We start from the raw sequence: 17,431 nt of genomic DNA, 5'->3' as shown, positions 1-17,431 counted from the left end.
AGTCAAATACCTTACTAAGCTAAAAATATATTAGAAATTAAGGATGGTTAGTAAGTAATCATCCATGCAACCAGAATGTGCACTATATAATGACACTACATTTACATTTTGACAGACACCCTTATCCAGAGCAACCTACAATTATCTCATTTATACAATTGAGAAGTTGAGGCCTTGCTCAAGGGTCCAGCAGTAGCAGCTTAGTGCAGCCTGGGATTTGAACTCATGACCTTCTGAAAATAAGTCCCTTCCCTACAGCATAGCTTGTGAACATTGACCATCACAGCTATAGGTGCTTTTTGAACATCTCATTTAATAATTATTTCCCACCTCGCTTTTAAAATAAACTCCACTCTTCTGGGTAGACTGTCCACTAGATTTAGGAGCATGGTTGTAGGGATGTATCCATTCCGTCTCAACAACATTACTGAGGTCAGGCACCCATATTGAGTAGAGACACCTAGTGCATTGTTGGCATTCCAGTTCAATGGAGAGGTGTTCAGTGAGGTTGAGGTCAGGCCTTTGTGCAGGCAAGTTCTTCCACACCAAACTTGGCAAACAATAGAGCTCGCTTTGTGCACAGGGACATTATCATTCTGGAACATGTTTGAGCCTTTTAGTTCCAGTGAAAGGAAACTGTCATGCTCCTGCATACAAAGACATTATACCATTGTGTACTTTAAATTGGTGTTCTGGGGAAAAAACACATATGGGTTTGAGTCAGGGGTTCACAAACGTATGGCAAAAAGTGTATATGATGACAACCTGTCGAGTAACACATAGTGCTTGTAAACCAAGGATTATACAAAACAGGTAGTGATGGTAATGAGGTGACAACTATTCATTATCATTTAATGGAGATCAGTATAAAGAACTGTATAAAGTATTATATCATACACCATGTTCAGTACACCTCTTGTCTGTCAAAGCAGTCGAATACATTTTAATGAAGTTATATATGTTAACAGTACAATAGTTCGCCATGTTAACACTTTTTACAAGTTACAATTATACAAGTATTTTTCAGACTTAGACCCAAAAAAGGTTTTCTGTTTTTGTTCAATTTACATGAAAAGAATGATTTTATTACTGCAACTAATTGGGCTTTAAGTACATTTATTATTGAAGATAGCAGGCTTTAAAGTTTTTCTAATTGTAATATTTTGAATTTACAGTTTTTACAGTGAAAACTGCTGTCAGTCTATGAGCACTCATGATTTGTGATCAAGCTTATAGCATCTTTTTTTTTTTATATAATTTTTTAAATATACTTATAGGGTATAATATAATATGAAATTAATTATAGACACATTTGCGATTTAGAAATATTGACTTGTCCTATATAAAGTTACAAGGGTATGAATAAAAATGACCCCTTTAAACCTTCCTTAAAATGTTCATGTATGTACAGCAGTAATGCAGTTTTTACATTTCTGTACTTGTATAAATGTATTAGAGTGAGAGTAGTGTTACTACTGTCACTCTTTCTGGCTGTTCCACATGATTTGGCTTCACTGCAGCTGAGTTTTTGTAGAGTCTCCAGTTTCAGCCTCTCTTGCTTTCCCTCTCTTTGTTTTAGTGCAGTTATTGGACTTGTGTTGTAGTTAATTTTGCTAACATTTTGTTGCAGTTGAGGCATGTAGAATTAAAATAGTTATTAATATTGTTTGCTAGTGGCCTTTTTGGTGCTAAGTGGCATCATACGCAAGCTGAGATATGCTGAGATGAAGAAACAAAAAAGTCCCATACACGCAGACACACACACACACACACACACACACCCACCCACCCAAATACATGCACACACACAAACACATACACCACACACACAGACCTGCACACCAATACATACATACACATACACCGCATACCCAATCCCACATATAACCACACCCAATACATACATACATCCACCCGCCCAACACACACACACACACACACACACACACACACACACACACACACACACACACACACACACACACACACACACACACACACACACACACACACAAAAGCAATCACATTGACAAACACAAAGCCAGGATGTCAGGGTTATGCAGGGTTCAAGGTGTCCTGTTTACCAGGGCTGTGTGTTGTGTTGTTTTTATTAGCCTTTTCCTCACCACACAGCTACACTCTAAGGCAGCTGAAGTGGATTGAATCAGACGTTATATATGATCTTCATATTGCATCGTCTGGACTGAAGTCAGAGTGTAAACATCCTGTGAGAGATCTCGCTGCTGGAAATCTTTCCACTGTAAATCCTTACTGTCTTCTCGCTAACTCCCCTCAGTGTACGACGTCCTTACATAAGGGGCTTTTTTCTCAGTTCCGACCTCCACCCCCTCTCTTTATAGATCTCGACTGCAGTCTCCTCTTATCCTACTACTGACATTCATTTAGACTAGTGAATATACTACTATATCTCTTTCACTGTCTCATTCTCACCCCTTCTATTTTTGCCCCTCCTTTCATTCCTTTCTCTCTGTATCTTCCTAAAATCTCCCTGCCCACTCTTACACACTGTGTGTATATGTGTGTGTGTGTGTGTGCGTGCGTGCGCTTGTGTATATGTGTGTGCATTCGCTCATTCTGAGCAGAGGCAGAAGGGAGCTAGAGTTCCACCTTATTTCTGATTCATTGGCTCATATCCGCTAGGCCTCAGCCTGGTCGTGTTCCAACACCAACAGGTGATCTGTAGAGCAAGGGTGGAAACAGGAAGTGTGCTGCGTGTGGTGGAGACAGCTTGCGGGAGGCATTGTCTGACTCCTCCTCCTCAGGTCTCACCACTTGCCTGGATCATGCCAATCACCAAGCAGGGGGCCAAAATCAGAAGAGAGAAAAAGCAAGAACCATCCTCTATGTGCAGATTTTTTTCTTTTTCTTTTTTTTTTTAAACACATTTTGTACTCCACTTTTAATGCACAGTGACATGACTCTGCTCTGTGATCCTTTTGTGCTCAGTTAATACACTCAGCCCACGCAAATGCACTGCAGCCATTTCTCACTATTGAAAAACAGCCCTGTGCTCAAATGTATCAATATTCCATTACCCTGGAGACATCACAAACACACACACACACACACACACACACACACACACACACACACACACACACGCATACGTTTATAATGGCCAGGGTTTTTTTTGCCCATTAGAGATGTGATGCCATAAAATATTGATTTGCCCTGAAAAGACAGACCAGTCTTCATTCATAACACTGGGGTGAGGTATAATTATGGGTAGCAAATAAAGCAAAGAAAAACAAAAAGCCCTGAGCCCAAAATTGGTGGTTGGTTTGAGAAGAGAAATGATCAGGCTTGGCTTCTTAGTCCTTGTACTGAGACGGAATAAATCGGTGTTACAGCACCATCCAGTGGTTAATAATGCAATGTCAGTTTTTCTCTAAAAGCTGTGAGATTTCAGATAAATTCTGTTTGGCTGATTATCAGAGTGAAGGGTTGATCTTAATATGCCTATTGAGATATAAACATAAACAGAGTCATATAAACATGACTATTGAGTTTTTAATGTGTTGTGTGTATGCAGAAATATTCAAGAGTTCAGAACTTCTAAGTCTATAGAATACCATATATAGTAGGTAAATATGAAACACAAATGCACTAATAAATACTTCAAATTATTCAAATTGCATAACCAGTTTTGTACTTGAATGTAATATGTGGCTGATTTTTTCACATATATCTAATATGTTTTAAGTTTTGTAATTGATACAATATTATAACCGGTCTTGCTTTTAAATAATTTATATTGTCTTGTTTTATACTATGGTGTTTATGGTGTAACACAGAAACAGAAACAACCTTTTGAGATTTAATTTTTAAATATATTTCTCCTGAGAAATACACTATATGGACAAAAGTATTGGGACACCTACATTTCTCAGCCATGTGAGGTACCAAAATGTTAACCCAAGTTGGAAGCACACAATTGTATGGGTTGGAGTGGCCTGCCCTAGAGCTCTGACCTCAACTCTTACTGAACACCAGTATTAAGACACTGAATTTGAACACTGACTGCACCCCAGACCTCCTTATTCTACATCAGTACCTGACTTTGCTAACACTCTTGTGGTTAAATGAGCACAAATCTCCACAGGAGCCCTTCAAAATCTACTTCTTCCCAGAAGAGTGGAGGTTAAAATAGCAGCATATGAAGACTAAACGTGGAATAGGATGTTCAAAAATACATACCAAGCTTATGGGCAGGTGTCCTCAAACTTTTGTCCATATAGTCTACATATATACCATTTAAAATTTAAACTTCACTTGTTATCTACATTTTTATATGATTTTTTTTTTTATCCCGTTACAGTTCCATGTCACCGTTCAGTATTGAGAGCATGCGACGGCCGCGGCGGTCTGAGTCTCCAGACTCCAAGAAGAGGCGCATTCACAGATGTGACTTTGACGGCTGCAATAAGGTTTACACTAAGAGCTCCCACCTAAAAGCACATCGGAGAACACACACGGGTCAGTCTGTCATACAGAAATGCAATTTTCAAGTCTTGACTTTTTTTTAGCTGAATTTTTCTGCATGGTTTGATCTATACCTTGTTATGTATGTAATATTACTTCGTTATATTTCACGGCTTATATTTATATTTATATTAATCATTTTTGGAGAAAAAAAAACTTTATTTTTCTCACAGTAAATGCCTTTCCCTCAATTGTATCAACAAATTAAGCTTATTTTTGTCATGATATTTATGGCACTGCATTTTTGCATTTTATACTGTAGGTGAGAAGCCGTACAAGTGTACCTGGGATGGCTGCACATGGAAGTTTGCACGCTCTGATGAGTTGACGCGGCATTATCGGAAACATACGGGGGTGAAGCCTTTCAAGTGTGCGGACTGTGATCGCAGCTTCTCACGCTCAGACCACCTGGCCCTGCACCGGCGTAGACACATGCTGGTCTGAGTGATGACCACTTCACACACTCCCGCTCTTTCCCATACACACACACACGTGCGCATGCATGCTAGGGGAGCTGGGTCTCTCCTTACACTTGTTCAGCTGGGCTGGACACAGTCATGGCTAATTCAGGCCCTGGAGAAAAGCAAGAGGGAGAAGAAGTTTAAAAGCTGTGTGATGGAAGGAATGTGCTGATAGAGCTGAACAGAGTCTGCCCCAAGAATGGTGCAAAGCTGGGCTCATCAAGTTTTAGGACTTTTTGAACTGAAGCTCTTGTTAAGATCCCGATTGTTAGTTCTTGTTTAAAAGTTCTTCAGTCTGCAACTTTTTATTTTTTTATTTAGCATTCATGTTTTGTTCTCATTGAAAATGTCTGCTTCCCTTTCACCATCAACAATGTGAAGAAGTACAGAATTAAATGGCTTCCTCTTTTGAGATCTGAAGCTTGACATTATAGACACATCCAAGTTCCTACAGGAACAATGTGATCATAAATCTTGATTTCCTTCTAAACCAGCACACCTAATTGTGAGAAGTTTCTCTGGTAACAGAGCAGAAACTCTGAGTCAGCGATTGCTAAAGCGAGGTGGCTGGAGATGTTTCATAATACCACAAAGTCCACAAATCATCAAATGAGATTATACACACAGCAGGTGACACATCACAGGAATCATGCAGTTTGTATATTAGATTTTGTTTTCCCCTGATCTTGGTTTTCACACTTAAACTATTTTTTGCAGCAAAGGCAATGAAGTATATGGGGTACATTTTGCTTTAAGAGCTATCTGGCATTTTGCTGTGCTTTCTGTTGACAAACAGGGACATATAACAAGGCATTCAGTCCTGTGATTAGACAGTAAATGCATTTGTACTCCATTCACTTGATTTGATGTTTCAACTTTTTCCATAGCTTGGGCCTTTTCTAAATCTTGCTGTGTCACAGCTTTAATTTAGGCCCTGAAGTAAACTAGTACAATAGAGCACTATGTTCAACACTGACCTCTACCAAGTTTGACTGGCTGACAAAGCTTAAAAAAAAAGCTTCTCTTAACACGGGCCTTTATTATTTTGTTTTTACTTGAACTGAAAATACAAGCCAGGAGAGCAATACACTCATTCTAGAGTGACAGGAGAGGGAGAAGGCCTCATGGCTGTCTCACTTACTCCATCAACAGAGGGCTTTCAAAACAAGAACACAATGCTGACTTTCTACCATCGCCACACGTTTTTCTATACTAGAGAATCTTGTATATTTGTAATGGATTTGTAGCTCTAATTTTTAAAAATAGCAATAGCATATTGCTATTTTAGTCTCACACTTAGAGGATTTGATTGCACTCAAAAAAGAGCCATTATGTGTGGCACTGCAGGGTTGCCCAAATTAAACTCTTTTTTTTTTTTTTTTTTTTTTTTTTTTGCCATAAACTCTGTACAAATGTATATAGACACACAGGCACACACACACTTGCACAAATAATGCACAAGTAGGATTTAGGGCATTTCACGACAATACCTCTGGTAATTTATATCATTTCAATTTTTCTTAATTACCAGATTCCTTTTGTCACTGCAATTATACTATATATATATATATATATATATATATATATATATATATATACTGTATATAGTGCATTACTTTTTTCTAGTGCACTAAACAGTAGCAGTCTCACCTTCAGCCTGCATCCAAAATACAAATAGTCCACTAGAGGGCGATCTGCAAACAAAAGTTCAGTAAATGACAAATGACAAATGACCAGCCCAAACAGAAACAAGTCTTGTTTGTATGTTCATATTTGTATCAGTGATATGTTCTCGTGCTCAATGAAAAGGTTATGAAAGAATTCAAAGTATCAGAGCTGTTAGATGTCAGTTTGCTCATCTCTGGTGGGAATGTCAGATTGGTGTGAAAGCACTTTCATATGGCCAGTACAAGCCTCAGTTTATGTGTAGGTATATATATATATATATATATATATATATATATATATATATATATACACCTTTTCTCACTCATGTGCACTGCTGTTGGAGTATTATCAACAAACAAATTTACAACGCAGTTTTGTGAAATGCTCTAAAAGGAATGTCCATTACAAAACTAAGGTGACCAATGCCACCTTGCTTTCTTTTTTTTCCTCTGAAGTATTATAATCTATTCAGTTTTTGTTTGTTTGTTTTTTTTGTTTGTCTACACATGCGTGTTTCCTGGGGTACATGGGCTCAAGTGTATCATCAGCACCTTGGTTTTATGAAGAATGAATATGAATCGAACTCTATTCAGTTAGACGTAACATTAATCACCAGTGTATTTTATCATCTTATACTGTATTTTTGAGAACTTTCGCTTCAGTGTGGGGCACTTCATTTGCATATTGCTATTTTATGTAAGAAAAAAGGGGGAAAGAAGAAAGAAATCTTTGAAAATGTTGTAATATATGTGAAAGTGAAAGTTATTACTCAGTTTTGAAGGCTGTAAATACCTATTTAAAATAGGGCTTTTTATTCTGTTTTTTTTTTTTTTTTTTTTAATACAAGGGATTAACTTTATACAGCTACAGTACAGAGATGATCTTTACCTATAAGTACACAGTGTATAATGGGGCTGTGTGGGAGAGTGTTTGAGGTCTTGTCATCTTTAAATGCTCCTGTTCCCTTTGATTAATGTGTAGAGGTAAAATAATCCATCTAAATGTATGCAGTGTTGAGGAGCAGCTGCCTATGTGCACATTTCAGCTATTTCTAATACTCTCTTAAGTGTTTTTATAACAATAATGACAAAATATACAGGAAAAAAGCAACCCAGTCAAATGAATGTCCCTTTCTATTCAGTATTGAAGAGCCATCAGCATTTTTTCCTCTTTGCTGTTTTTTTTAATTGTATTTATTTATTTTTTATTCTGTACTGATATCAGTTAAATTTGTATTTGGCATCATTTCTGCTCCTGTACAGTCAAAATGTTTGCCTATTAAATGTATTAACAAAATCAGTTTTAAAAAGACAATGATAATGAGAAAATGTTATTGTAATCTGTAAGGGAGCTCTTTTTTTTTTTTTTTTTTTTTAAGAAAAGAAAAGTATTACGTTCTGCTCTGGCATTCTTGTGCTTTCTGTCGCATAATTTTGTAACGGTGAACAGGGTCAAAGTTATGCAATAATAGACGAGTGCCTGACATATAATACAAGAAGCACATACAGAAAGGCAAAAGATGCCATAAGCACAAAAAGTGCATCCGGTACCAATAAAGCTGTACAAAACTACCCAAACTAATGTACAGTAAAAGCCTGTTTGTAATGCACTGAGCCTTATGGACCATTTGAAGACAACATTTTAAGTGAAAGCTGTGAACATTTGCCCATTAATCACATTGTGAGCAATGCTGTATGTGCCTCCTTGGGAGGGTTTGGATGAATACCTTAACACTTACAATATCAGCTTGACTTAAGGATACAGTTTCTCCATAATTAAGGTGGACTTTTACCTCTTTAAAATCACACAGACCTGAATTAGAGTATACAGAGTGGACCTACAGCACAAAAAAGACTGTCGCTTTGCTAATTCCTCTGTGAACACTTGTTTCTGATTTGTATTCAGTTCTATTCTGTACAGTATTGCCTCAGTTTCAATATCAACTTCATTTCTTAATCAAAATATTTTACATTATTTTGTCTTTTATTTCAGATATTCTGTGATTATCGGTCTTGTATTTATGTATAGTGTATGTGTATTGTAAATATATATTTCAGAGCTTTTCAATTTACTGCAGAGTTGTGACATTTTCTTTTCTTTCTTTCTTTTTCTTTTTTTTTGGGGGGGTTTGCCCTGCTTCGCTTTGAAAGGGAATTCCTTCACACTGAAATCTATCACAGAATGTCTTCATTTAAAAAGAAAATTAAAAGAAAAGTGTTTATTCTTTATTTGAATTCTCCAGATGGTGTCTAGATATTATGTGCTTTCGGTTTTTCTCTGTAGTTTCCTTTTATTTCCTAAAGATTTGAGCTGTGAATTTAAATTGAGTTTTAACATGATACTTGTATCATAATCTAATTGGAGGCATGGAAGTTAATAAAGTTGAAATTTTGTATGGAAGACACATGACTGATGGCCTGATGGTGGCTTTTTTTTTTTTTTTACTTCCGGGAAAAATACGAGCAAAAATTGTTCGACAAAAACAACTAATCATAACAAAAAAGACAGGGTGCGGCCCTCCGAAACATGTAGAGCTGAACTGCACCTGTCTTATGGGTTTAAACTTTGTGACAACAATTATCCTTCGCCTTTTTCTACCACGTAAGCTGAAAATGAGCGGATATTATAGACCTATCTTTTATATTCAACATACGATAAACAACTTGCAATAAAAAGGGTTGGATTAGTTATTGCAAAGGTTAAATCAGGACAAAACCAGTTAGTCCACATGCACAAATAAGGCCACGTTTGAGTGAAACCGACATAAACAACAGACGCCTTTCAGTATTGGAGCAATTATAAGCATTAAGAAGCACTTTCTTTAACCATCATGCTTAAAGTCAGTATCAGACATAAATAACTAGTGAGCAGTCTGCCACTTCTCACTGGCCTGTAGTTCTTTTCAAGGAGGTGCAATGTGAGTGCTTTCATTTCAGACTGACTCATTACAATTTTTTCTCTTGTGTTTCTCACAGTCTAATTAAAATCATCCAAACAATATGACATAGGACATGTCACACACTACAACCTCCTAATGTTTTTGCCTTCTCCTACATTACTCCATTGTATAATCTAAAACGAAAGGAGTAGTGTTCAACTTTGTACATAAGAGTACATCTGTACACACTAAAGCTTTGCAAACTATTCATTTGCACCAGCACATGAACAAACACCCAATACTCTGACAGTATCACTACATTTTTTAAGACCAGTAGTGTTAGCTGTATCAATTCAGGTTAATTACACTATAATTGTACACCACACCTATTATTCATTCAGCTATGTGCCTAAAGGGTGGCAGGTGTGGTTAGGCACATGGTAGGTCATAATACCTATGAAAAGAGCAGCAGGCCACGCCAGTTTAACTTGTATAGCAAGGTATTTACTGTGATTTATACACACATAATGATTCTATGGAAAATAATGAAGCATGAATAGGTAATGAAGTATGAAATCTGCGATGTGAACACTGTCCAAATACAAATGCACCACTGCTTTTTTTTCCCCCCGAAAGCTTCTTGCTTTTAATGTAGACACAAATTGAGTTTATGAATTTAGGTCTTGATGCGAACCATATAAAAGCCATTAGATGTTACGGTCCTTCTTCGGAATTTTATTCATTATATGATCTCCTCTATTATTATTAGGTTGTCACTAGGAGAGCAGGCTTTCAACCGAAGATCTAAAAACATTAATGATCACATTCAACAGATACAAAGCACTGAAATCCTGAAATGTATAAAACGAAGTGTTATTCAAAACTATCATGTATCTCTTAACCCATCTAAAAGTTTACGTTTTATCATTAAAACCATCATTCCCGTAGCTCTATTCACATAAGTGCATAGAGAAGTACTTTATACTGTAAAAAATTTAAATCTGAAAAAAATAAATAATAGAATAAATGAATTACAATATTTACACATAAAGCTACTTAAACCCCAAATAGAAATATTAAAAATTTCATATAAACAATTTTAGTTTCTGTTATGTGCTTTGAATTAGAATAAAATCTCTTCCTAGTAAAAAAAAAAAAAAAAAAAACACCTAAAAATGGTTTACATTGCTTAGCTGTGACAGAAACAAGTGACGTTTTTCAGTTTTGTTATTTTAAATTCAATTTCTTGTTCACTTTTTTCCCCACAAGAATTTACGAAAAGTATTTTGTAATTGAATTGCTGTTTGAAAATGTTCGTTAATCTGTTTAACGCCTCAGGGTTTTCCAAATAATTTGAGCTTTCGATTTCACTAAGACAAAAGTGAAATGCACTCTTTGGTGCATTCGGCTTAAGAATATATTAGCATTGAAAGTGACTTTTAAGATTGATAATATAGAAAAGGCACATTTTTTTGAAAGAAAAAAAAAAAGAATACTACTAGTACGACTATTAATTAACAAAACAGCTGATGAAAAAAAACTCCCAGCTAGGTTTTGTTTGTATTTCATGAGGTTACACAGTTGTGCCTCATGAGCTGCCAAATCCAAATCAAACCCAACACACCCAAGTTCAACTGACAAAAAAAAAAGAAAGAGAGTTATGAAAGCCAGGATGTCATTGTATTCCTAGCTCTGGTGTCTCTTCATGTGCAGGGACAGGTGATCAGATCGCGAGAAGCTGCGGCTGCACACAGAGCAGTGAAAGGGTTTCGCACCCGTGTGCTTTCTGAAGTGGCGTGTCAGCTCATCAGAGCGGGCGAAACGCCAATCACATCCCTCCCAGGAGCACTGGTACGGCTTCTCTCCTGAAATGAGACATGGCGCCACACAGTTACGACACACTGGAGATGCTGCCACTCTAATGTTGAATTACTTGTGCAGGAAAACTAGAGGCCTAATGGACATGTCAAGGTTTGGTGGTTAAAAGTGATGGTAGATTTTCTTGCAATTGAGCCCTTCAAAATCATTGTGTATCTCATGAGGAGGTACTATCAGAGGTTCTCAAGTGCATGTCTGTCTTGTACTTCTGCCCAGCAACATCAGTACACTACAAAAAAGAAGTCATAAAGTTACAATATTTGCGATCAGATTTTTATTTACCTGTATGAGTCCGTAAGTGTGCCTTCAGATGGGAGGATTTGGTGTAGACTTTCTTACAGCCTGGTACAAAAATTAAAATATAGAATTGAGAAGATGTGGTGAGACAAGCTTGAATTTAAGTTCTAAAATCGATTATTTAATTCCGCACTATTGATGGAGTGTTGGGAATGTCCCACTATATTATAATTCTAGGGTTTTTTTCATAAAGACATTTACGATTATCCTGTACAGTAAGAACAGTGCAGTGACAAACCACCAATTATATATTGATTTCATATAGTGATTTCCTATATATTGATTTCATATGCAGTATTATTTTGATGATACGGTCTAAAAGGTGCAATGCACCAGCCTGCAATATCTATCTGCTAGATGCATCTCTAAAATCATTAAGTGCTGTAAAATGTAATTTATGCAAAGCCAGTTCTAATGCTCCAGTATGACAGGCCCTGAGAGCAAGGCCAAGTCTAATAGCTCACCTGGGACATTGCAGTGATGTATCCTTCTTTTGTCTAGATCAGGATTGTTCCTGCGGTTATGCCTGGCAGGCACGGCTTGTGTTTGTACTGGTACGGATGCTTGAGGGCCTAAAGCTGGCACTACCAGTTTAGATGCAATACTGGCAGCATAAGAGGGAGGTGGTGACAGCTTGTGCAAGAGTTCTTTTCTCCTGTCAGGACTGCTGGGCTCGGAGTTTGGAGGGGAAGGGGGAAGGTATGGCACATTCGGCTGCTGATGATGCTGACCAAAGTGACCAGCAGGTGATGACCCACATCTGCTCATATCACACATGGGTCTTCTTGCAATCCGAGCAATGGATGAATTCATGCTGTTGTATGATGATATTGGTGAGCAAACGCCAGAGTGGGGACCATGCGCTGGAGGGTCTAGGTCTGAATTTAGAAGCTGGAACAGTGGAACTTCTTGGTAGTCAAGCTCCGGCGTCTCCTGCTTGATGAACGCAGTGCTGCACGTTTGGCTGAAGTGGTGTGTGTATTCTGAGGGGGGAGGAGCTGATGGGATGGTGTTGTTGCAGCTTGGGTAGCTAACTGTATGCATGGGTGATGGTTTCATTTGTTGGGGTCCCAGTGTGGGCCTTGTAGGTCGACAGAGACCTGTACGCAGATATGGGACGTCGGGCAGGAAGACGTTCATGTTGATGCTGTAGGGTCCTTGGTCCATGGTCATGTAGCCGCTCTGATTATACTTCTTATGCTCTGGCACAGTCTGAAACTGTGGTGGCATGTATTTTTCCATCTAAAAGGAGATCAGACACATTTTCTTATGTTCAGACTCACATACAAATTAACAAATACATGTTAATTAACATGGACTCAACACATGGACTGGGATTTTTACATATCAATAAACGCTGCTTGAACTTTAAATCAACAATAGAAAAAGGATATCAAATGTGTAAGAACATAGAATCCTGGCTAACAGGCCTCTGCATATGTGTAACATCACATACTGTAAAACCATCCCGTATAACAGCTAAATCAAGCAATCAGAAATAAGAACGAGCAACTTGTGAATCCGTGCAATTTACTAACAATAAAAAGTTTAACAAAAACAAACAACAATGCAAAATGCAAAAAAACAACTGCAAAAGTCCTCACAGATCCATGCTTTTGACATCACTTTTCGACTAGGTCCTGTGCGGTTATAGAATAAGTAAACAGAAATGATGATTCAGCATGAACATTGCCAAATAAGATTAAGGTTTTAATTCAAGATAAAGGAAACTGAAGACAGACGTGCACTAGAGAAGATGATGACACATTCTCCAGCAGTGCCTGCTAGTGGTAATGAGGGATGCAAATCCATACACAGCTCAATCAATGCCAAGCAAACAGCCTGAACATGTTCGCCTGGAATCTGAATTTAGCTCTTCCAGCTGCTCACTTGATCTGGAGAGCTCAGATTAAAACATCTCTACACTCATTCTGCTACAGAATCATTTTGACATCAAGGACAAATAAGAGCAGGGATAAGAAGAACCAGTAGCATCCAAGCATTTTTTTTCCTTTGCATATCCTCGAAGATAATGAACAAATTACCGTACCGGTGTGTGAGCGTGGTGCTGATCTGGTGGGGTGCCATTAAATCTGCTCCTTCCCGTGAGACGCTCGTGAGCTCTAAAAGCGTCTTCGTGCGCTGCCTCGGCATTCGCGAGCGACGTGTCAAAGGACTCGTGGGGAGTTTGGGTGGAAGACGCGCTCCTCCTGGGCAACGCGCCGGCCATCGAGCGCTGCCCTCCGCCCGAGCAAACCGATTCAGCCGAAGTCATTGTGTTCCAATCCGCAGACCGAGGTGAAGAGCTGTCAGGAGCAGCTCGCGCGTCTGACATGACACATGACGCAGGAGGCGCATTTCAATGCCGCGAGACCGGGCGGGGCTCCGCACGCGCAAACGTAAACACTTCCCAACTCGCATTCACAGCCCCTTAACGTGTATGTGGCGCGAGTTCAACGCCACACACGCACACACACACACACCCCTTTCATTGTCCTAGATTTAAACGTAATGACAATAATAATAATAATAATAATAATAATAATAATAATAATAATAATAATAATAATAATAAAATAATAATAATAATAATAATAATAATAATAATACTCTTCTCAAATTTCCCTTAAGTTCCACCCTTGTTCTGTCATCTCACCTTATTATCTAACTTCATTCACGTGCCCAGGAGTTGTCTTGAGTCACAAACTATCTTATACACACCTACTCTCAGAAAAGTAAAAGCACTGGTTTACCTGTTAATTTATCCTAGTTTTCAATTAGCCAATCACGTGGCAGCAGCACAATACATAAAAACCTGCACGTACAGATCAAGAACTGTAATCTACTGAGAATTTTTAATGATGCTCTAAAAAAAAAAAAAAAAAAAAGGAAATTGAGACAAAAAACATGGACAGAGTCAAGGGTGAAAATGCCCACAAACAGGCATCAGAGGAAACTGAGCAAATTGTTTTGACCTTCTTTGGAAGAACATAGTAACTCAGTCACTCTTCACAAACGTAGTAATCAGAAAAGCAATAAGTCAATCATGTGGCAGCAGCACAATGCATCATATCATGCATATACATGAACTTCTTTTTATATCAAACATCAAAATGAAGAAAAATGTGATCTCCCTGTGACTTTAACTGTGGCATAGTTTTGGTATCTACTGGGAGTTTTTATTGCACAGAATGCTGTAAAAATCAATCAAACAAACAAAAGAATTTGAGTGACAAAACATGGACTGAGTAGCAATTTTCTAAGTGAACCTAACAAAGAGATATCAGAGAAAAAATAGGCAGATTTTCTTTTACCTCTTTTGAAAGGAGATAGTAACTCAATCAACCTTCACAAACATGGTGAGCAGAAAAGCAATAAGCCAATCATGTGTCAGCAGCACAGTGCATAAAATCATACTAATACAAATCATGTGCTTCTGTCCACATCAAATATCCTATGAAGAAAAAGTGTGATTTCTTTGACTTTGTGGCATGGTTGTTGGTGCCAGAAAAGATGGTTTAAATATTATTTTAGAAGATCTACTGAGATTTATCAATGCACAGAATGCTGTAAAAAACTAACAAACAAACAAACAAGCAAACGCAAAACGTGAATTTGAGATTTCATTGACAAAACTTTGACTGAATGATATTTCTCTGGGTGAAAATGCCCAAAAAGAGGCATCACAGAAGAAAATGGCATAACTTTCTTTTGAAGGATATAAAAACTTAATCACTCCTCACAAACATGGTAAGCAGAAAAGCATCTCAGCATGCACAGAACTTTAAATATTGTAGTGGATGTGCTACAACAAAAGAAGCCCACATTAGATAACCAGATTTTTTTCCGGTCTTCAGCAAATATGCTACAGTTAGTCACAGAGATCACATAACTTGTTGAATTTATGCATTGGGCTGTTTGGATAACTGCATCAATGTGTTTTCCAATACGTGTCCCTTTTAAATTTGACCAAAAACAGAAATATAACCTTTGAAATTAGTCACATTTTGCCTAAATGTATACAAAATCAAAAAATGTATAATCTTACTCATATTACAGTATACTTCATGCTTGTATTAAAACATACATGCAATACACTGCCTATCCAAAATCCAAAAAAAAGTCACACATATTTCATTGGACCGCCTTTAGCTTTGATTACGACACGCATTCGCCACGGCATCGTTTCAAATAAGGTTCTGCAATGTCAACATTTATTCCAGTCCAGAGTTGCAGTAATTTTTCACCAAGATCTTGTGTTGATGATGGAAGAGTCGGACTGCTGCGCAAAGTCTTCTCCAGCACATCCAAAAAGATTCTCAATAAGGTTAAGATCTGGACTCTGTGGTGGCCAATCCATGTGTGAAAAGATGTCTCATGCTCCCTGAACAATTCTTTCACAATTTGAGGCTAATGAATTCTGGCATTGTCATTCAGGAATATGCCAGTGCCACCAGAGAAGAAAAAAATCCATTGATGGAATAACCTGGTCATTCAGTATATTCAGGTAGTCAGCTGACCTCATTCTTTAGGCACATAACATTGCTGAACCTAGACCTGACCAACTGATTCGCCCATCATGCCTAGTGCTTACCGTCCAAGCCTGTGGGGGCAGTGCTATGATCCGGGGTTGCTGCAGTTGGTCATCTTCCTCTCTTCTTACCCTTAAGGGCCCATCACAGTTCACCTAATGTTTAAGTGATCGCCGATCACGATCATTCAAGATTTTTTTTTTAACACATTTCTTCCTCGGAGATGATGGTTCCTCACTGTCCTTCCAGTTTTTTATAATATGTTGGACAGTTATTAACGCAATTTTAATAGTTTCAGCAATCTTCTTAAATGTTTTCTTTGCTTGATGCAGGCCAATAATTTGACCCTTCTAAAACAAATGAACATCTTTTCCACGACCACAGGAAATGTCTTCTGACATAGTTGTTTAAGAAATAAGAAACTATTTACTGCATCAGTTAGGGTTAAATAACTTGTTGCCAGATAAAACAATCATCCATGCAGTAATTATCCAATGGGAGGTTCTTACCTATTTGCTTAGTTAAATCCAGGTGTTGACATTTTTTGGACGGGCAGTGTATAATAGACATTATTGTAATTTGTAACTTAGAATAGATTGTTTTAAGGTTACAAAATAGAAAAGTAATCAAATTTTAATTTTATTTAAGATACAATCATTTGTCAAATTAATTAGACAACATTGGCAAGCATAATTTATGTTAGCAAGCAACTGTTACCTAGTTAGCCAAACCATGCTAGTTGAAAGAAACCGAATGTCTAATCTATCAAAAATATAGTTGCAAAAGATTTAGATAAATAACAAATGAAATTTAACAAAATATGCAATTTATTTTCACTTCATACTTTTTTTCTGAAACAACCCGGCTTCAACAGTCATAGTGGAAATTCCAGAATCCTAATGTTGACATGTTTTCTTTTAGGGCCACATCCCTAAACCAGCATTCTGCCCAATATCAACCCAATGTGAGTCACACCGGCCCAGCTACCTGACACAACAAGCCACATCTAGCAGCTGAGTTGTAAAAATAGTATAGGCTTTAGATAGTGTTGGAATTAAAATATCACAATCTATATAAAAAAACTATAGATTCTTTCCTTGTTTCTGGAGTAATACATATGAGTACATCTTGTGACCTTATGTGCCTTTCACCTGGACACATGGATATAATGAAAAGGGAAATTCATTTAAAGTACATAGTTAAACCACAAACAG

At 37.5% G+C, this 17,431-nt stretch overlaps 2 protein-coding genes across 3 annotated transcripts in view; one reads left to right on the top strand and one right to left on the bottom strand.

Annotated features, from left to right (window-relative positions):
* klf12b (Kruppel-like factor 12b) overlaps positions 1-9,041 on the top strand; it is a 36,353-nt gene extending 27,312 nt beyond the window's left edge. For both annotated transcript variants that reach the window (XM_046844915.1, XM_046844914.1), the window contains exons 5-6: positions 4,340-4,497; positions 4,766-9,041. In XM_046844915.1, coding sequence (XP_046700871.1) covers positions 4,340-4,497; positions 4,766-4,947 — 340 coding nt within the window. In that variant the 3' untranslated portion in view covers positions 4,948-9,041. The remainder of the gene's footprint in view (positions 1-4,339; positions 4,498-4,765) is intronic.
* A 1,183-nt stretch (positions 9,042-10,224) lies between these two features.
* Positions 10,225-14,070, bottom strand: klf5b (Kruppel-like factor 5b). The gene is made up of 4 exons (XM_046844913.1): positions 13,736-14,070; positions 12,150-12,927; positions 11,671-11,730; positions 10,225-11,375 (listed from the first exon to the last, which is right to left on the bottom strand). Exons 1-4 carry the CDS (start codon positions 14,018-14,020, stop codon positions 11,197-11,199), a joined length of 1,302 nt encoding a protein of 433 aa, XP_046700869.1. The 5' UTR covers positions 14,021-14,070; the 3' UTR covers positions 10,225-11,196.
* Between the last annotated feature and the right edge of the window lie 3,361 nt (positions 14,071-17,431).

Source organism: Silurus meridionalis, chromosome 3 (genome assembly GCF_014805685.1).
Source record: "Silurus meridionalis isolate SWU-2019-XX chromosome 3, ASM1480568v1, whole genome shotgun sequence".
NCBI lineage: Eukaryota > Metazoa > Chordata > Actinopteri > Siluriformes > Siluridae > Silurus > Silurus meridionalis.
The sequence above is the reverse complement of the archived record's forward strand: the minus strand, read 5'-3'. Positions and strand labels throughout refer to the sequence as shown.